This window comes from Toxorhynchites rutilus, chromosome 1, assembly GCF_029784135.1.
Source record: "Toxorhynchites rutilus septentrionalis strain SRP chromosome 1, ASM2978413v1, whole genome shotgun sequence".
Classification (NCBI taxonomy): Eukaryota; Metazoa; Arthropoda; class Insecta; order Diptera; family Culicidae; genus Toxorhynchites; species Toxorhynchites rutilus.
Window position 1 is genome coordinate 189,410,263 of NC_073744.1, and position 22,642 is coordinate 189,432,904.

General features: G+C 39.0%; 1 protein-coding gene across 1 annotated transcript in view; it reads left to right on the forward strand.

Annotated features, from left to right (window-relative positions):
* Positions 1–2,187: 2,187 nt before the first annotated feature.
* LOC129761914 (protein abrupt) overlaps positions 2,188–22,642 on the forward strand; it is a 33,547-nt gene continuing 13,092 nt past the window's right edge. The window contains exons 1-2 of the mRNA XM_055759763.1: positions 2,188–2,931; positions 18,114–19,019. Of these exons, the coding sequence (XP_055615738.1) occupies positions 2,730–2,931; positions 18,114–19,019 (1,108 nt within the window). The 5' untranslated portion in view covers positions 2,188–2,729. The remainder of the gene's footprint in view (positions 2,932–18,113; positions 19,020–22,642) is intronic.

Consider the following 22,642-nt stretch of genomic DNA (forward strand, 5'->3'; position numbering starts at 1 on the left):
CCTGGGGAACGTAAAGTACCCGATTCCCTGCCATTCGTTAAATTCTAGCATCAAGTACGTCTCGTCTTTCATTATAAACACGGAAAGAAGTTTTTTACCAGTGAAAAATAAGTTTTTCACCAGCACCTCAAGCTACTCCTTCTGGGTGATTGCCTGCTGCTAGGATACGGCCAGTCACGTCTGACGCTTCCAAATCCGGCGTGCGAGCTACTTCAAAGTTTTTTGAATTTACTCGCACTTGCATGCTTCACAACGTCAAAAACAGAATTTAGCGTTCGAATCAGTGATGCCAAATGTAATGAAATGTCTCTATTTTTAAGATATTTGAAAATATGTGAAGATATTTATAGACTTGAAAATTATTGGAAAAACAAATAAAACCCTCATAGTTTCTAAACGAAATAATTGTTATTTCGTTTTGCACGCTGGCGGGGCACGCTTTCTTTTTGAGATAGTTTTCTTGAGAATCTCTAATATAGAATCATTATCAGATCACAACTTACAAAAAAAAGTATTGTTCTAAGAAACAGAATACATATTCGATTTAAAAAAGTACATTTTCATTCATTATTAAAATTTTTGAAGCGTATTTATTGCACCTGCAAATCGACTGTCATTTTCATTTCACAAAATAAATAAAATTAAAAAAAAATCTTTTAGACTACCATTTATAACATCACATCCTTTCGGAATTATCTGAGCTATGGATGTTTTCGAGATTCTAAAAAATATCGACAACCATCCCAACGATATTCCAAAACAAAGGCACATCAATGTCATTTCTAATTTAACTCTTGCAGGTACAGCATCCCTCATGACTGTATCTTGGCGTTGTATTCGTGGAGCAATTAAATCCAACAGTTTTTTCACTTGTTCAGGTGTTATTATCAACACTGCTCTGTAATCACGGGGATCCTCATCGTAGAGTTCCTTCAATATTGTATTTGTTGCTCCTTTTCTTTGCATCTAATTCCTGGCCCGAATCCTTTTCTCTTTCTGCTTTTTCGGATAGTACCTTCAGTTCAAAGAAATTCAGCACAAAGTATGTATTTTTAAACACGATCAGCGTTTGTTTTGCTATAAAATTGTGTGATGATACATTCAACTGAAAACCTAAGATGCAAACTGCCAATAAAGAAGTCGATTTTGGACCAATCATTTGACAAATTCGGACCTGATTGCTGTTTCTGACTATTTGATGGACATTTGAAAAGTCGCCTGGCATCCCTGGTAAACCCGTGCCGTAGTATCTAGTTTCTCGCCAGCAGCTCACACTGTGTGAACGGACAAGGCGAGTCAACCAATTGTCAAGCGAGTCCACCGGGTCAGTAGCTGCTCATTGTCAAGTCAGCTACTAGCAACGTATAAATGGGCCTTTAGACCTCTGACCATCTGGTCACTTTACACTATTCAAACAATACCATTAAAATGGTGAACAACTGTCAAATTAAAAATAAGGAACTTTTGCTCAACAGTATGATTTTAAATCCAAAAGGTGAACCAAAGATGTAAAGCCCAGACTGTGTCACTTGAACTGTAAAATATGTATTCAAATAGCAAAACATCTGAATAAAAATGCATTTAAGTTGTAAAAAAAAAGTCACTTTACACTAACAAGTATTTGAGAAAAAAAAACATCAGGCAGCTCAAACTTTTTATTGTCAAATACGCAGAACAAGCATGATAGGAAAGTTTGAAAAGTTCTTGAAAATGAAAAAAAGAATTCGTTGATTTTTGAAGATAGATGTGATTGTTTTTTTTTTTCAAATATTTATTTCACGTATCCACGTGGACATTGGCTATACCCCTACCCTCCTCACCGTCGACAATCGTGGACATTTTCGTAAAGTTGTCCACGTGGTATGTGGACAGCCCCTAATGATGCACCCGCAGGCCTCAAAATGCGTATGATTGCGGTTGAAGACGGCACGAACTTCACACATAGTGATACATTTCACCATTCGGATTTGTTCTTCCACGCTACTCCAAGCTTGGTGAAATTCTTAGGTTTCTGCGTACATCTTTCGTCATATAATAACCCCGAGGGTGCCGTTTGGTGAACAAAAGGTTCTTTGTTCTTTTGTTCCTATTGTCGAAAGAAATCATCATCAATTTGGTAAAACTACTGACTTTTTATCGTTGCAACGAGCATTGCTAAACGCACCCCGAAGTTCCACTCCGAGAAGAGAAGCCATCCCAACGTGATTGTTCCCGCACCTGACTTTGCCTCAGCTGTTTCGTTTTTCTTCAAAGCCGGGTTTTTGTGTGTTTCCGTTCTTATCGCTTTTCCAATTCGATTGCTGCAGGATATCACAAACCAAAAGCGATGACTACTCATCTTCGTTAGGTCACAGTGCTCGTAAAATAGTGATCATTTTTCCTTTTTCCTTCTCTCTTATCGTAATTAGTGCGTTCCTTACCCCGTATCATCGGCATCTTAGCTCCCGGCCGCCCGTAACGCAAGGAAGAGTCCGGTGCAACACGATGATCACTGATAAGGATTCGTCACAGCACGAAGAGCGAGTCGTCGAAAAGTTGAACGTGTTGCGCGTAGACGGCATCAGTCTTAAGTCGTCTCTAGCAGGCGGTGGATGTTTAACCGATTCCGTTTTCTTCGACCGTTTCTTGATTAGTAACCATCCTTCCTGTGGCTCCGCGGGGAAAGAACAGGATAACAGTGATATACTTGTGATTTGTGAATATCGACAGAGAAAGGAAAAAAAATTAGAATGGATGAATTTGCCCTATGTTGGAACAACTTCGCGGATAACATCGCCAATGGGTTCCAGAATCTGTACGAGCGGGGTGATCTGGTGGATGTGACGATCGCCTGCGACGGGAAGCTTCTGAAGGCGCACAAGATCGTGCTGGCGATCTGTAGCCCGTACTTCCAGGAGATGTTTATTAGCAATCCTTGCAAGCATCCAATCGGTGAGTGTTGTTTTTTTCACTTCTTCGTTATTTGCGCACGCATGTTTACTGTTGCGGTTACTGTTTTGATTGTGGAATGTGTAATTCAGGTGAATATATTTCGGTAGTAATGACACTCCCGCGCTTCGTTGGTTCAGTGACTAAAATTGGCAATTTCATTGAAAACGTGATATGTTTATTTTTTTTTGAAGCGAGAATAGGGCTCTTGCTACACATACATGCAGAGCACACACACTTGTTTACATTCGTAGTTTCTATGCAGCAGAAGCGGTTTTATTATAAATCGGCGTTCTTGTAGAATATTTAAATGTAGTTGCAGCCTTTCTACTAGCGCGAGATTTTTCATAGAACTAACATGAACTCTGTGAAACAGTTAGGCAAGCTGTTTCATGAACAAGAGATTTTGTTTAACACAAATTAGTTAATTTACTAGCAGCTATTTCGCGATGTTCATTGAACGAATTTCCCACTAGATTTGAATCGAAAAATTAGCAGAAAAAATTATCAACATTTTCGCTACTAGATCAAAGTCACAGAGGCTCGAGCTCACGTTCGAATGCTTCCTTGTATTTTCCACGAATTGGCTAATTGATGGATTTTCTCCGTTTCCGATCAATTTTCTTTTAAACATATTTAACTTCTCCGTAGAGCATTCAGGTATCCGAAAATCATATCTGAAGGCTGGTTGATCTTTCTGACTGAATATGTCCTTAATTTCAACATAATCAACTGCTTTTTCGGCGAAACTAACCACCGATTAAGGATACCTGCACACGATTGTTCATTATAGCTCATTAGAGGTCTCGAGACCAACATTCCAGGGGAAAAAGCACAAAGCCTAAATGGGAACACACTTCACCTAATCCGGCTATACAATCGCAATGTGCAGTTTGCACTGTTTCTGTGAAAATCATAGAATAATCAATCTGATTCCATTGATATGGACCAAAACCGTAACAGAAATTTCCATTCTTCTCCGTTTATATGGCTTCGAATCGAATTTGAATCGCGTAGGATTTTGTACTTGTGACACGATTTGCGATTAAATGCTTGTCTAATTTACTCCAAATTTTTGAAAATCAGCTAGAAAAATCGGCTAAACGTATCAATATGAAACGTTCACAGATATTTAGAGAATACACTAGGCTAAAAATTTGCCTGCAAACATTAGGACTTGCTGCGATATTTGCACAATTACAGTGAATTTTGTAAAGCACTATAAAAATCCTGTTTTTGGCACTTTTTTGAAATCGATGCAAAAACTTTAAATTTCTTTTTTCGTCAAAGTAACAAATTTTCCTTGTGCAAAATTTATTGGAATTTTTAAAACTACCTTTCGATTTGCGATGCAATGGTTGTTTACTTAATTATTCATCATCAAAGACGAAGGGGCAATTTTTAATTCAAATTGAAATATCTCTGTGTGGGAAGATCCTACAGGAACGTTCTTGGAACCAAATAAAAGCTGGTTGATAACATTAATTAGATTTGCTATTAAGTTGAATAGCAAAAAATTGTGTTAGTCCAGAATTTTCTTGAAAAAACAAAGAAAAATCGATTTTCCCGATATTGTTGCCCACTAAACCTATACACAACAAGATAAAAATATGTACGTAAATTATTCTAATACCTGAAAGTTATAGCTTCAAAATGACGTACATCCAATCGATATGCGTTGATTTTTCACGAAGTTACAGCATGTCAAAAATCATTTAAAATTTCCGACTTCGCACTCTGTTCCTCTTATTTTTTTGTCGAGTGTATTTTGCTAGAATAATTAATTCAACAAAGCTCAATCTTGTTGATCCATATAAATCCTGTGCAGCGATCTCTTTTGTCTGCCCAACAGATCACTAATACATATTGCACGCTGCAAGCGCCCTATATCGAATGCCGTAATGCTTTTGAATCCGGACACTTTTTCATTATCTATATACATGGTTTTCCATATTTAAATTCCGAAAGTAAATTGAAATAGAACACACTTAGAATTCGAATTTCGATGAAACTTTTATTTCAAATTAAAGTTTGGTTTATGTCATTATGTGTGAAACACAACATCATTCAAATGTCCACCTAGGGCTTCCTCGCACACCTTGATCCGGAACAGGTAATTTTCGATGACTTTTCGGCACATATGGGGTATCTCGGTCATAACTTCACGAATGTTGTCTTTAAAATGTTCAAGAGTGCGCGGAGAGTTGGCATAGACACGGTCTTTCGCATAACCCCACAACAAAAAGTCTAGCGGGTTCAAATCACATGATCTGGACGGCCAATTGGCATCACCAAAACGCGATGCGTCCCTCAAATTTCGTTCGCAATATGGCCATGTTTGGTCGTGTTGTGTGGCACGTGGCGCCGTCCTGCTGAAACCACATGTCATCCGTATCCATATCTTCAATTTGTGGCAAAAAAAATCGGTTTACATGCGGCCATAGCGCTCACCATTCACAGTTACCGTCTCGCCGTCCTCATTTTCAAAGAAATACGGCCCGATGACTCCACCAGACCATAATGCCCACCAAACAGTGACTTTTGGCGGATGCAATGGCCTCTCAACAATCACGTGTGGATTTTCTGAGCCCCATATACGGAAATTTTGAGTGTTCACATAGCCACCAAGCTCGAAATGTGCCTCATCACCGAAGAAAATTTGATGCGAAAATTCAGCATTTTGCTGCTGTTGTTCGTTCACCCAATCGACGTATGCCCGACGCATTCCATGGTCACCACGCTCTAATTTTTGTACCAGTTGGACTTTATATGGATGTAGGTGCAAGTCCAAATGCAAAATTCGCCACAATGATGTGTTTGACAAGCCCAATTGCTGAGCACGCCGTGGAATCGAAGCATTCGGGTCATCCTCCACACTGGCAGCAACAGCAGCAATATTTTCGGCCGAACGCACATTACGATGATGCACATGTTTCACAATATTCGCTACGGATCCAGTTTGTTCGAATTTACGCACTACATTAGCGATTGTGTGCTCTGTAGGCCGTCCATGACGACCAAAATCCGTCCGTAATGCTCGAAAAACATTTGCCGGTTTTTCATAATTTTTATAGTATTTAACAAAATTAACACGTTGTGCGATGCTAAAACGATCCATATTGTAAAATGGCAGACATTCAACTAACGATATGACACTTTGGTTGACAGCTATGTCAAACGGTTGTCAGCGCAGGGCTGTGTACTTTCGGAAGCCCGAAATGGAAAACCCTGTATATAAAAATGGATTTTTGTCTGTCTGTCTGTCTGTCTGATTCTTATGGACTCGGAAACTACTGAACCGATCAACATGAAAATTGGTATGTAGGGGTTTTTGGGGCCGGGGAAGGTTTTCGTGATAGTTTGAGACCCCTCCCCCCTCTCTAAGTGGGGGCTGCCATACAAATTAAACACAAATTTCTACATTAATCGGGAATTAATCAAGCAAATGAAATCAAATTAGGCATACTGAGGTTCTAGGGTGCAATAAATGTTTCTATGGTGATTAGACTCTCCACCCACCTCTCGAAGGGGGGCTGCCATACAAATGAAACACAATTTTCTGCATTACTCGAGAATTATTCAAGTAAACGGAACCAAATTAGGCATATTGTGATTTTAGGGTGCAATCAATATTTCTATGGTGGTTAGACACTCCTCCCGCTCTCTAAGGATGGGCTGTCATACAAATGAAACACAAATTTCTGCATAACTCGAAAGCTAATCTAGCACAATTTGGGATGTGAGGGTTTTTGGGTATGAGAAATGTTTCTATAATGGTATGACACCCCTCCCTCCTCTGGAACGGAGAAGGGTCCCATAAAAAAAATACAGATATTTCAACCAAAAATATTCCAGTCAAACATGACAATTGAAAATTTTCGGAAAACTCTGAAGGAAAAAGGAAAAATTAAATTCCCATATGTTCTACAATAAGATAGTGACAAGTGCTGTTAGTCCATTTTATGTTTGCGCTAGCGAAATTGATCTTTGTTCGAAACTGGAAATGGATTTTCATGTGATGAAACGCACTCCCATATCGTCTTCTATCTATACCAAAAAAAGGATCACCAGATGTGTTGATATGAGTAAACGATGAAATTTCTTTTTGTAGGAGTTGTACAAGAGCAGCAGAAGTGTCCGGAATTCAAATAATGAATAAAATAGTGTCCGGATTTAAAATCACGGCACAATTCTGTGAATCGTGATTTACACGAAAACCTTATAATTCTATGGGAACGGTAATTTTTCATGCAATGATATGTCAATATTTTTCAGTAGATGAAGTTATCATCGTAAGCGCATAAGTGTCCGGACTTCGATGCTTTACGATATCTATATGAATAGGCAATTTGAATAGCATAACTTTATCGCCCAAATGAGTTTTAAGATAAGCAAAATGATAAAATTAATTAGGGTTATACCATAATGATTTGGCATACCTTTCTATCAATGATTGTTACCTCTTTTGATTTTTGTTCAAAAAAATAAAGATGAACCTTCTTATCGGATCATTTCCATTGATAGAATCCTTCCTCCGAAGATGCCAAATATCTACCTACAGCTGCACGTCATGACTCACAGTATCTACACAATGAGACAAAATTGTTACCCCCCTAAAATCGAAACGCAAACAACCAATCACTCGCACACGCAGAAGCCCAAGATTAGCAACTTCACCCCGGTCGATATCGCTATATCTTACGTGTAGATAAAAACCAATAATATCGCCTCAAGTGGGCCAATAGATAGGCCCCGAACAGATACAACGTCTTGTCGTACATGATGTATTGTTAACGAAAGTGTCACCGGTGGCTAGCGGGAGGGGGAAACAGGGTACCTTTATCATGTAGGTAGAACGATAAATGATGTTTATAACCTTGTCCGAACATATCGATGCGTAATGAAGTGGGGCTCAGAGATAAATATTTATCATTTGTTCCGTGACCGAAAGTTTTGATTCAATTGGTCGTTTATCTCTCCCTCTCTCCTAAGAATAAGTATTTCGGTAACACCTATCCATTTGTCGATACACTGAGAGGAAACACTAGTAAATATGACAAATTTTTTGGTACATGTTACCAATTCGCTAGTAATTTTCTACCGTACTAATCATTGGTACATCCTACGAAAAAAATTGGTAGGCAGCATGTCAAACAAGAGCACGATTTGTTGATACAAAGTTGGATCAATATCGACACAACGTCGGTTCAATTATATAGGATTTGTTGGCCTAGTTTGGTTTCTCATTTGTAAGGTATTCTCGGTAGGGATTTTTTTTTGTAAATGATTTATGTTCAAAATGCTATGTTTTATTACATGTTATTCTACATACTTCAAATACATCAATAGTATTCTATATACAGTTGGGATAATTCTTCAATAATAAGTAAATAACAAACAAACAATAATTGTCATTACAATAATTCTACGAGCAGAGTACTAGGGAACAGGTCTAATAGCAGCGTCAACTAAGTCGATCCCATAAGATTCTTCCATTGCCATCTGTACTCGATCATGATCCTGTTTCTTTTCGTCATTCAGAGAGAGGAATCATCTGAAATTAGCAAAAGCATATTGTGTGACCGAGAAGTGTCTTGCAATGTGCAATGACGAAACTTAATCACTTGTATTTGTTCGTATTTGTATCTTTGTTTTTGAGTTGTCCGTTGAAAGTTCCATTCGAATCAAACTATTCATTACAACTATAAAGACAGAAAATCATCTACTACTGACCATATCATTGGACTTGATGTCGTAAAATATTTATATTACAAACTTGTTCTTGAAGAAAAGTGTATCTGGGCGAATCCTTATCGTGAAGAACCACATATCTCGAGGCGGATTTTCCTAGTGAATTTTGTGCCAATCATCCCAGGAAAACGAAGAATCCATCACATAAAACATTGTGTGCACATGTCCTTACGGATGTGTGTCTGAAATATACAGTTTCATATCTGTTTGTTTCCAATCAGGCAAAAACAATTACATTACCTCAATTTCCTCCATGATTTGTCCTCGCAAATCGTATAAAACATGCTCCGTCGGATGTGCGACCAAATGGTAGAGATTTTATGAGTTAATGCTCAATGAGTTCCTCTTCCTCTTCTGAATCAAGTACATCGACGTTGTTTTAGCGATACGATTTCACTAGGTGCGTACTAGGTACGGTTCGAGAAATATGTCCATACTTTACTATATCGGACGGCTCTGGTTTGATTAGTATCCGAAAAAATACAAATGTTCACCTCCGTACTGCATCCCCGGCTTCTTTTCCACCGGAGAAATCACAATCACGATGTGCGCATTTCGCAACTTCCCAAATATGACAACAAGGTTACTTACCCTCTGAAGTAAAATGTACGAATCGTTGGTAGAGATGTATATTGTATCTGACATAGTTTTTACATAATTCTGGTAATATTTACTAAAAATGTGTACATTTTACCAATCATTCGACTACTAAAGATTTGGTAGCTGGGTTTACTAATGTTTTTCTCCAGTGTATGAGTTACCCACGAATAGAGATTTCTGTTGGGGTTTATCTAATCGTACTTATCGTCTGTACGATACTTGAATTGCACTGTTGGCCGATATCGTAAGCGAGCTTCTCACCCTCTTGATCGACGAAGACTCATTTCATTTCGCCAAGGGAGACTTGGTTTAATAATTGTAGGATTCGAGGAATTTCTACACGAAAATGTAGGCTTTCTTTTCGATAGCACACAAACTGCACCAAGAGCAGCGATTCTTATACGGGATAACATTAGGTACCGTCACAACTATCGTAAATTAGAGTAAAGCCAAATTCTGATTACATAGAAATGTTCTCTAATGATGAACACTCGTAAGTGTTCAAGGAATTGTTGAATGATATTAAATTTTCACTGAACTAAGATTAAATTAAAATTGAACCAATCTCACCCCTTAGAGGGGGTGACAATGGGTCAATGTAGTGAATATTACTTTCTATTAAGAATTGTGTTTAGAAATCAATTTCTCAATGATTTCAAGATAATTAAACAACATGTAAGTGATTTTTTAAAATTAACCGATGGTCCGAAAAATCATTGTTCCCTTTTTTCCAAAAATGACTTTTTTTTTTAAATTCATATCTTGTAAATTGACCGGTAATTCTGATGATCGATATACTAATTTGAATCTACATGAAATACCACATATGCATAAAAACTGGATTCTAGCCGCATAGATGTAGTCCAGTCGCATAGGAATATTGAACGAAAACTTTAAAAAATTTTAAGAGGTTGTGTCTAAGATACGACCGCAATGTTGACGTAGAACTACGCTGTTATTTTATATAAGTCGCTTGTTAATAAATCCGGATATTATTTTATAATGCTGTGAAATTTTAGAAATAACTGTTTAGTAGAATGGTTTGATCGCCCTGAAATGGTTTTTTTTATTGTAGAATCAATTGACGATAATTGATCGATGATTCGTTCTTGCCCTCACAGAACAAAACACTAGCTGATCGTATGTCGCAATTTGTCATCAGCGAATGAATAACTTGGTCGCGTCCACAGCTCAACCCGAACAAAGGCATGTGATGACGCAAAACAAGGAAGAACAAGCGATGTTCATTGATTTGAAAACAGAACGAGACTGAAAATTTGCGAGATCCACTGTTTATACTCTAGGCAAATGTTCCTCTTTTTTCTTCTTCCTTTCCTTTTTTCATGGATTTCCCCTTCGTTGCTCATCGATAAGTTACTCGTTATTGACAGCTCTGTTCGGGAAAGTACACAAATCGGCAGAACAGATGTATGGGAAAATGGAAACGCTTATAGTTTTTATGAATGTTAACCATTTACACACCAAGGGATTGTGATGTATAGAATAACAAACAAATCTTAGGGGATTTCCGATTCGTTTGGTATGTAAATCGCCAAAATCCGTTCGCGGCAAACACAGTTATTAACGTTAACTTTATTTCATAAAAACGTGACCTATTTTCTGATTTGGCACCCTTAATGAAAGACGTAGTTCTACGTCAAAAATCATTCGAAAACAAAAAAGACACCTCTCTAATATTCGGATATGTTATCTTAAAAACCCTCAGATTTCAAGAAAAAACATGAAAAATATGGTGACCTTAGTTCCGAAACCGTGTAGGCTATGAAAAACAATTACAATCAATAATTACAAAAACAAAATCGGGTTTTTTCCCCAAGCGTAATGTTTTCCAAACAAAACTAGCTCATTGGCTTTAATTTTATGTATCGATCATCTAAATCGGTCCAGTAGTTCAAATGTTATGAATTTTTGAAAAAAAATTGTAAGGGGTTGTATCTAGGGCAGAGCCACATATTTTCGACGTAGAACTACGCAATTATATTATGCAATCCACTTGTTTACCACTTCGAATATTATTTTAGAATGCACCGAAATTTTTATAATAGTTCATGTTCTTCGTTACAAATAAATTTGATGAACGTCCTTTTATGTTTGATATGATGCCTACCCGGGATTTGTCCAATGTCCATTTTTACATATGTTTTTTTAGTGTATTGTACAGTAAAGTTCTGTTCGCCTACAGAGGAGGAACAAATTGATGCAGCGAAACTGTATGCTTGATAACAATGAATGAAATTAATTGCATTTTAATTTTCGCATGTTGTGTGGGGTGACATGCACACGTTTCTGTAGGGTGAATTGGTCCTACAAATTTGAGGCTTTCCTTTGATCTAATTGATTCCAGATGCCGTTGAATTACAGAAAAGGGACGGGCAGACAACGTTGGAAGAAGGAGGAGCTTGAAAGAGCAACGCATGCCATCAAGGACGGATTTTCTTTGACCAAGCATCGAAAGTGTTTGAAAATACTCGAAAAACAGTGAAAAGATCCATGCAGAATTCGAAATGTTCTCAATGCAATTTTCTGGTCTGGAATCTAGCCTAGAGACCGGGTATTGATCCCAGAATACTGTTACTGATTGTAATATTATCTTGTATTACTTTACATAAACATAAGTATGTTTACCAAATCACGCCGCATCAAATTTTAATGTCCAAAAATCAACTCTTTTATTTTATGATAAAGTGACCAGATGGTCAGAGGTCTAACGCGGGACACAAATAACAAAACGTTATTTATATACGTTATGGGAACATATACCATAGTTTAGCGAGTCTGAACTGATATGTATTATTTTTTTCTAAGTATCGGCACTCAGTTGTGATTTTTCGGTTGTTTAGATTTTGTTTGCGCCTGAAAATCACTCGCTCAATCAGAGCATTTACGCCTGGCAAGAACGATTCGAATTCTACAATTTTCTTTGAAAAAGAAATTACGAATATTACCGAATGGAATGCTCGAATTTTTTCTTAAATCTTTCGTTTATTAAGCCTAAAACAAAAATTATTCAAGGCTGTTGATTCGCAGCAGCAGCACTGTCAAGCAACTTGATGATTTTTTCATACTGCAAGCTCCACCCCACAGCGAAGGAGTTGGACATCCTGAGGCACTTTGTGTCCGCCAGATATAGCCGATCTGGTATTTACAACATCATATCCCTGCTGCTCCTTAAGCCGGGACATCGAAGCAACCGGCCAAACGGTGAAGGAGAATCTGGTCAAACTGGACATTTTTATGTGGAAGCGTCAGATGAGACCGGCCGTATCTGAGCAGCAAGCAATCACCCAGAAGGAGTAGCTTGAGGTGCTGGTGAAAATCCTCTTTCCGGCCAAAGAAGTGAAAAACTTCTTTTTCACTGGTGAAAAACTTCTTTCCGTGCTTATAATGAAAGACGAGACGTACTTGATGCTTGAATTTAACGAATGGCAGGGGATGGGGTACTTTACGTTCCCCAGGTAAGCGATGACTTCGAATATATCATCCACACCAAGTTCTCGAAGAAGGTCCTTCTCTGACAGATGTGAAGCGAATGTCCAAGCCGCTCTTCTTTCTAATCATATTTTGAACGGGGAGATATATAGTACGAAGTGATTGCCGGAAGTTGCGAAGGTGATGTGGTCTTTATGCCGAACCTGGGATCAGCCCATTATGCCAAAAGATCACTGGAGAATGGATCGGCTGGAGATAAACATTGTCGCGAAGACCGCCAACCTTCTCAACACTCCCTAACTGCGACCGTTAAAAACTTTTGGGTGAATGGCCAAAATGGAGAGACAGTCGACCACTAAAGCCACGAAAATGTAAAAAAACACGCCGACATACACCTTTTCATCGACCATGGTTGAGGTTCCGACCAACTTCCGTAAGACCGCCTAGCGCTTCATTCACGATACTTCATCAAACAACCCTCCCTCTTCCTGTCGAGTATACACTAGTTTTTCCGGCTTATTTAAAACGTTAAGCCCTGACCGAGCTAGAGGACCAAGATGATCTTTTCGTTTGACTCGCGTTGGTCCCTGCGGATCAATAAGGGACTTTTATAAAAATCATTTTCCATTTTTGTTGCTGTCGCTTCCAGTTGACACTCTCTAAACAAAAAGCGCACTGTCGGTGCGATGAAACCAGCTCAACGTATTAGTCTTAGGATGTATTAGAAGCGCTCTTGAACAGTCTGCCAAATACAAGTTTTTTTTTTGAGGTTCATCCATTTAAGAAAATCAACAGGATTAGATTGTGATATTGAAATATACTGATATCGCGGGACATTTTCGTTTCTTTTGCCAAATGCGGGACGTTTCGCGGGACATTTTGTTGAAATGCGGGACTGTCCCGCGTAACGCGGGACGTCTGGTCACTTTATTTTATGATACATTTGGAAATTTGAAGCTTGATATAATGATTAAACATTATCGATTGAGAGAAAACAGTTGTAGCTAAGTGTACAATGTGTTTTTTCATTCAGACCGTATTGGTTTGGAAATATTAGTCGATTTGCTACTTGGTTAGAACTTGATCGGCATCGACGAACGTTTCCCTACTTTGTTTGAACTACGTGCACCGTTGGATTCTAGCTTGAACAACGCTCAATCATTGAAGTGTTCGCCTTGGTATTGACAAGGCATTGATTATCTCCAATGAGATTCTGGAGTGTCACGGGAACATCAGTAGTTTCGGTTTACGATTGTAGAGATCAGCCTGACTGATAGTTTCATGACAAAGAATAACAGAAATACAACTTGTTGTCAGGTTTGTAACATAATCTTTAGGAATCTAGGACTACCAAAATATGTAAACGAAAGAATTGTCAAACGATCATTGTAATTCACATTTCCCTCTGAAATTATTCCACATCTCGTGTTTACGTAATTCTCGAACCGCGAAAGTTCATTCACCTCTGGTATCTGAAATGATGATTTTCCCAGGCTTCTCAGTTTAGAAATACGTTTTAGGGAAACATATTTCGATCTGCACAACGACAAGCGAGTACAAAAGTACTCAACACCAAAAATACCCCGACTTGCATTTGTTTGAAAAGCGGATTCCCCCAGGCACATTAATTTTGAAGTGCGTGCTAGGGAAACACAGCTCAGTGGAGAAAAAAAACCAACATGCATGTTTTGACAAAGCGGATTCCCCCAGACACAAACCCGTAAATCGGACCAATCAAAACTTGGCAGTTAGGGCGTTTAGATAACGCTTGACATTTTACAGTTATTCAATTGATCATCTCATGAAATAATATTTTATTAATTGTGATACCCCGTGGACATATTTCCTACCAATTGATGCAAACATCTTTCCGATCTGTTAGGAAATGTTTGAGTTATAAGCATTCGAAATACGGGTAGGCTTAGAACACAAATCGGCAGAACAAATGTATGGTAAAGAGGAGGTTCTTCCAGTTCTCATGAATTTAAACCGTTTGGAGATTAGCGAATTGTAATGTATAGCATATCAAACAAATCAAAATTTCCGATTCGATTGGTATGCAAATCATGAGAATTCGTTCACAGTGAAAAAAGTTATTAACGTTAACTATATTTCATAAAAACGTGACCTGTTTTCTGATTTGGCACCCTTCCTGAAAGACGTAGTTTTACGTCATAAGAGGGAAAATTTGATTTTTCGGACCAACATAAAATGGAAATGCCCACCCTAATGAAAAAAAATGGGTCTAATATTTTACGATGAAGAATAAAACTACCAATTTTTATGAAAATCTGACAATCACTATATCGGTTTGGCATGGAATTCAATTTTGTGCTTGACCCATTCTCCCCCCCCCCCCCCACTCTGTGTAAATAAGAGATTGTTTCGAAAACATAGAAATTCGAATGGGAAAAAAAATTTGATGTACAAAATCATTAATGACCCATCTGTCAAGACTTTAAAGAATCATTCTATCCAATATTTACAATTTTAGTACACGCAGGTACTAAAACGCGGGGGTACGTACCTCGGAAAATAATCGCGTAAAAAAAACCGCGTTAATTCGAAAATCCGCGTTAATTGGGAAATCCGCGTAAAAAAACCTTGTCACTTAATGATAGATATCAAATGGGTCTATCCTTGTACCGCTAATATTCACGAATCGCTGCCCGTAAAAACCCCGCCCCGTTGTACCGCCCGGTGAGTTCCCCGTTACCCGCAACACCTAACATCCACGTAAGAATCGTAATAAGGTGCGGCACTAATTCCCTTCATAAACGCTAAGCTCCGTTACAAACACTAATTACTAAATTTTGATCACTATTATAATGAATATAATAAACCAATCTGGCAATCTTGCAAAGCGATACGATGCAATGTGCCGAATTCGATGTGGTATATATATCTAAGATTGGCGTTCAATGGCGTAGTTCACTTCGTTTTGCTGCATGTTTCATTAGAAGGGATGTTTGTCGTTGTTACTTTCATCGAACATCAGCAATTTCGAGTGCTGATATTCAGAAGTCCCTTTTTGTGTTTAGACATTGCTGTTATGAAATGAGACTTGTCAATGTTAAAGCATTTCATTGACATTTCAATATGATGTAATATGTTCTTTATTAGGATCTAATATGATTTACCGTTTCATGATTTTCTTCAGCATGCAACACGATTTTCGATGATTTTTCATTTTTCAAAAAAAGTCACAGGAGGGTTGTGTTTGAGACACGACCGCATAGTTGACGTAGGATTCCGTTAGGCTATCTGTTGATTTTGAATATGTTTGAAGAATTAAACTCTTTGATAATGATTTGATGGCCCTGAGAAGAGACGTTTGGTTATTGGGTATTGTTTGTTCTCTTCACCAGTGTTTACAACCGAGTGATGATGACAGAAGGATCGTAATTAGTTGTTAGATGGTGCGTATCAGATAGAAGATGCCAAAGTGGAATGAGATATGATGAAAACCGCCCTCCGTAACCCTAGACGAGATGCCTCCTGTGTCATGTATGGATGAAATAAAGAAAAAAACTCACCAATGTAATATAAGATGAATACCGAACACAATTATTATTTTTTCTCATCAGTAAAACATGTTACCTTAATATAGAGAAAACATATTTGAGATGGAAAAGGTAAATTTCTTACATAATTTTTACTTTCTGAGTGTTTATTCAACCCAATGCGAATTTTAATTGGACTAACAAAACCTAATAGTATATGTAGAGCATATGGGAAATCACTTTTTCGAATATTTCTTCATTTTTCCAACATTCCTCGAACTTTCCTTGAGTGAAAATGAACACAACAAAACAGAAAACTTAAACGGAACGACCCGTTCTCGAGCGGGAACATACCTTGGTTTTTATTTATGAAATTTTAAATAAACCGTTTCATATATTAAGTCATTTTAACACAACTGCTACCTTATACAGTTTTACCCTTACACTTGTGCTAAATTTTTCACAATACAGATCGGTCATTGATATGAAATTTCACGAAGCAACCAACATTAAGGTTCCACTCACTCACCTTACTTGCAATATAAAAATGCTCCCGACTTGCATATATTTGCAATGCTGATTTCCCCCGAGCAGCTTGGTTTAGATGTCTCTGTTAGGGAACACATTTCGGTAGGAACAAAAGTTGCCCCTACTTTCAAGTATTTGCAATGCCGATTTAGGGAACACATTTCGGTGGGAGCAAAAGCTCCACTACTTTTATGTATTTGCAATGTCGATTTCCCCCAGGCAGCTTAGTTTTGAAGTCTCTTTTAGGGAACCGTCGCATGTGTCGTCAATTTGACCAATCAGAAGTGGGTATTTCCGTTAGGATAGGGGTTGAGATTTTTCAATTGTTCGATGGTTAGTTTCATGACATATATTATTTTATTCAATGCAAAAAATTGTTATGGAGTGCCGAAATCGATTGACGCAAAAATTTCATCAATCCATCATGAAATGAATGAGCAATAAGCGTTTGAAATTGGACAATTTTTACGATGTGCTTGATTTTCGATTTCCAATTTGTACCCCAATATGTTCCCGAAAGACGTAATCCTACGTCAAAACTCTAATTTTAATGTTTGTGACCCCGGTAAATGAAGTCCGAATGAGCTAATATTTTGCATAGGGTATATTATCGTGCAAATCAACATTTTGTAGCAAGTTCCGAATGAAAAATCGAGATAACTATTTTTATTGGCACCCAAAAACCATACTTTTCGTTTCGTATTCCGAATAAAAATAGTAAGTCCCAGAGTGCCGATTTTTGACAAAAAAAAATTTTTGAGATCACACTAGATCTCGACGTTTTATGCAATTTTGAGACATTTGGCATCAAAAAATTTTTGGCATCGAATCGTATTCTGATACAGACGCTGAAATGATGTGGTGCAAAAATACAAAAGCACTCTCCACCAGAAGGCATGAAAAATGGCGCGGGGCCTCCACCGGACAAAATTGTACCATTGTGTGCGATATCTATCTTCTATTCTTCCATTGGGTCGAGCAAAACAGCTGTGTCTGACAACAGTATTGAGAAAGATCGCTTCTTGTTTGCGGGAACGAGAATACGACTAGAATAATGATGATAATGGTCTGAATTATAGAGGCTTTTTCTTCAAGGCTTCAAGGCTTGGAAAAGGTCTATTTCGAAAACTCAACTAAAAACTCGGCTTGTCATAAAACTAGATAAGAATTTCTCAGGCTTTCGTTATTGTTACAAATAGAAAATAGTTTGGAATAAAGTAACCCCACATGGGACATCCAGAAGAGTTCGTCGAGCCACATGCGGCCCGCGGCCCGTTGGTGCGTACAGCTGGTCTAGAAGCTATCATAACCACGTGTTCAACATCACTTAAAATAATGCATTTTCTTTTACAGTTGTCCTGAAAGATGTTTCGTTGAACGTGATGCAAGAATTGCTCCAATTCATGTACCAAGGCGAAGTCAACGTGAAACACTCCGAGCTGCAGAGCTTTATGAAAATTGCTGAAACACTCCAAATCAAGGGCCTAACATCATCTCACAAAACCGGTCGCAGTACATCGCCTCCGGCGCAACCAGCGCCCGCTCACTCCAGCAGCAATAACAACCAAACCAATCGAAATCCGTTACAAGAACTGGCCGGACCCTCCACCAGCCATCAGCTCGATCCCTCCAAACTAAACTCGTACTTAGCTGCCGCCGCAAAAGAAACCCTCAAACGAACAGCGGGAGCCGTATTTCAGGCCGCCGATCAGTATCCCATACACTATCCGAAGAAAGTCGTTAAACGCTCTACGGATAGCATCATCGATCAGGACAGCAACTCGGCCGACTGCATGGACAACCTCAGCTCGGACGAAGTGTTCGTACCGGCTTCGCCACAGATCTCGATGGTCGAACAGCAGTCCTCGTCGGCCCGTCAGTTCGATCTGGCCAGCGTTAAGCGGGAAAACATCAACGATTCGTCCTCGTCGCCACAGCAGCAAAGTCCCACCAACTTGGCCACTTCAGGGGCGAGCACCGCCAGCTGCTCGTCGGCGGCTGCCGTTGCAGCTGGTATGCGGATGGGTTTCTCAAGCACCCCAACCCACCACCATCCGGCGCTGCATCCGATGTTTGCCGCGCTCGATAATAACAGTAACAGTTTCAGCGGAATTACAAGCAGTTTCGCCGCGTCGATGGGTGCCTCCGCGGCCAGCAATGGAGGACCTGGAGGCAATGGAAACTCGGTCAAAGCGTCCGATGTCTACCCGAATGATTACACACAAAATCTTGGCCCCGGACATATGGACATTCCAGCGGGTGAGTTGAGTTCATTAGTGTTTTGTTTCTGTTTATCACTTCGCAAAGCGTTCTCTGTTCCTTTCTGTGCTCTGGTTTTTAGTAACATACTTTATTTTTTATTATTTTATTATATGTTGTTTTACCATAGAATGATTCAATCCATATCAATCCTTTTTTCTCTGTATTAGTAGAATATTCGTTGAATGTTCGAACACTTTAACCAATGTGGTCCATCCTCCGACAGACTGAAGCAGCTGCCACAATGTTCGAAAAGTGAATCTTGTATGACCGTCGTTTTTGCTTGGTTCTTACCTCCTTTTGGTCGACCTTGTTTGCGCTTGGGGTTTCGGATCCATTGTTAGAAAAGGATTTCTGCTCGACTTTCTTGGCTTTCTTCAGGTTCCCTATATCCTTCAAAGCCTGCACTGACTTCAGCTCAGCTCAAGGACTTGTGGTTATATTGCAGGCTTTTGCCCTCCTTCTACCTCGAACGATTTTTCTGGTGCTTGTTTTTGGTAGAGGTATGACTTCAGATGGAGAAAGCTTGAAATCGCTCGCTCGGCACGGTAAAGTTATCGGAATGGTGTTATTTCCAACACTTTCAAACGGACTGTTCATGCTTTGGAGAGAAACCGGCACGCAGTCCATTGCGTGTCAACTTTGGCAGATGCATCCTCCTCTTGACTGCAAATGCATGCTGTGGAAAGCAGCCCTCTCTCCGCAGATGTAACCGATCCGACTTGTTGGCGTCCCTTCTAAGCAAGCACCTTGGATCTTTTCGTTTGTACCTAAAACAACATGAAACCTAGTTTATAAACTAATGAAAACGAATATTGCTCAACTTACGGTAAGGACGGATGATTCGTCGACGTTGCTTGGAGAAAAGTTGCCTTCCGCCAGCGTCCGGGTCGAAATGTCGAAAAAAATGTTGACCGCTACCCTGTTAAATCCTTGTAAACGAGCCGCAGAGGTTGCCTCTGGAGCAAGCGAAGATAGTTTCAGATGACGCTCACGAAAACCAAGCAACCAATCCCAGCCAGCTAGCTACGTTTTGTTATTGAAGACATGGGCTTTTCCGTTTTTCTCCGTCAGCTGGTAAGTGAGACTTCTGATTTCACGGGTAGTAATACCGTAGCATCGAACCTCCATATCCTAAATATGGTCCACCAGCTCTTGTTCTCCAACGGTGGTGAAAACAGTTTTGAAGGAACCAATACGGCTCACCTCCTGCCCCGACATTGCCGCATCGTATTTTCTCACATACTGAGCTAGCGTTTGCCGCGGAATATCATGGTACTTGGCGGCTCGTTTCGTTGATGTTCCGTCTCGCCTTACGGAACAGGTCGTTTTTGAACAATTCTGTCTTCCGGATTTCCTTCTGTATGTTCGCACCATCACTGTGAACGCGCACTGACGAGGTAAACAAAAATACTGACAAGGTCACCAGAGAGAAATTTGAGGTTAGTTTCGGCGGTAGAAGGTGCTCTTTTCGCCCCTAGTCAACTAATTGGAGTTCAAGTGTGTTTTTACTCTAATTATAGTATAAAATTAAAATTGAAATGAAGGTGAAACTTGAGGTACAATGTGTACATTATGTTGCAGTGTTAACATAAAAGATTTAAACGTAAAACCTTATTCGGTAGTACTCCAAATTTATAAGTTTTTCATCATATGAAAAACAGGTTTATTCTTTAAATACTTTTCCGTGTTTTACAAGGACCAAAAACTCTTTTCAATGAAAAAAATACATAAGTTAAGTAGGAAGTGTTTCGAATAACACGTTTTATCACTATTTGCGTAGTAAAAAAGAGGGGTACATTGTGTTTCTACTAGTTTCGGCATTCTTATTTTGTTCCTCAAAATATTGAATCACGCGCCACGTGTACCTCATTTACACGAGCTTTCAATCATTATTTCCAATATCAGACTGAGATTCCACAGACACAAAAAAAAAGTCGTAAAACAGAAAAGTAGGAGATAGATCGTCCACGGCAAATATGTGTTGTATTTGTGTGTCCGTTAACCTCTGGCAAGACCTTTCCGCCATCAGCGGTTTCTACATGTTATGATATTGAGGCAAAATGGCTCAATAATAAACATTAGAAACAAACAACAGCCTCTGGATGCACACTACTGATGCTGTGACTGAGCATCTCTCACAAATCCGCGCGCAGAAGAGAGAAGGATACACATGCATCGGACACGACGATCGGTTCCCGATAGCCACCGATGCTGCTGTCGTCCGGGAGTCACATTCATGTAAGCAAGTCTATTCAGTCGGCTCAAGTGAAATAGCGAGAGGTAGGGCGTACTGATGCAGAGCAAATAGAGACGAGACACGCGTTATCGGGTGAATAATTTAGAGGGTAAAACAAACTAAAATCGAAGATGCGCGCGGTTACTCGGGTTTAGCGCCGATGATGTCTTCCAATGTATGGTTGTTATCAATGAGAGGTCGGTTTAGAGAACGGCTGCTGTGGAGAGATTTGTGATCTCCGGATCCGTTGCGATGTGTACAAAGTTCAGATAACTGGGACACAGCGTGGCGTGATGACTTGGGAAATGATCAATATGTTTGCCTGTTTATCAGTGACTATTCGAACATTCCAGTACGGTAATAATGATAGCTGGCAGGATTGCATCCCTCGAGAGGTGACTCATACGGCTTATTCTTATGGTTTTACCCATGATAAGATGCTCCGAAGTGTATGTTTGAGTTTTTTTTCGGTCTTTCTCGAGAAAAACATTTTTTCTCTTTACTCAACCAGTAATTTTATCCATTTTATTAAAGAACATGTTTACGGAACAGTCAATTTGAAACTATGTAAATTGGGTTAGCAATTGATACGAGATACTAACTATTGGAATGCAGATGATTATTATTCAAATGAGGGATACTCCTGCCAAAGTTTCGAGACTAATCGTATGTATCGAATGCGAACAACTTATGGCTATACGCAAGCAATGATAGTGTATCCTCTCCAGCTTGAAACTATATCTTGAAGATTTCGATCTATCATGAAAAAAGATCACGTGTTCTCCGACAGCGCTTAACTTTCATTTCTTCATTTACCTCTGCGGAAACCAAACTGCGTGTACAACAGCAAATTGTACGAATCGAGTACGAAAATGAGCTCTTTTGGTACTAGTCGTGCTGCGATTTTTTTCGTGCCCAAAGCATCAACCAAAGTATGACGAACGGTCTCGTGAACGATATCTAATTCACTGGCCAGCTTGAGTTACCAAATGTTTTCTGCAAACAGAGAATTATCCATATCAAAAATCGCCAAACAAAAAGAAAGTTTTTTTTTCTAAATGACTGACAGTAGTACCAACATAAACAAAATTGAAAAATATTTAGCTGGAAGATTTGAAATTACAAATTTCTGGTATATATTTAACAGAATGTATTTGCTTCCGTCAGGAAGTATGACTGAATGCCAAAAGTTTTCCTTCTCAAATTGGTGTTAGTTTGCAGTTTTCTTGATGCACCTAAAATTTCTCCCATATCTGAACTACTTTCTGAATATTTCTTTCTTTCTGGGATTGTGTTTAGTACATTCTTTTGAGCCTTTTCTGTCCAGCTCCCTTGCTAGTGAAGGTGCACCTATTGTCAATTTTTTCGCACAATCCACAGAGTG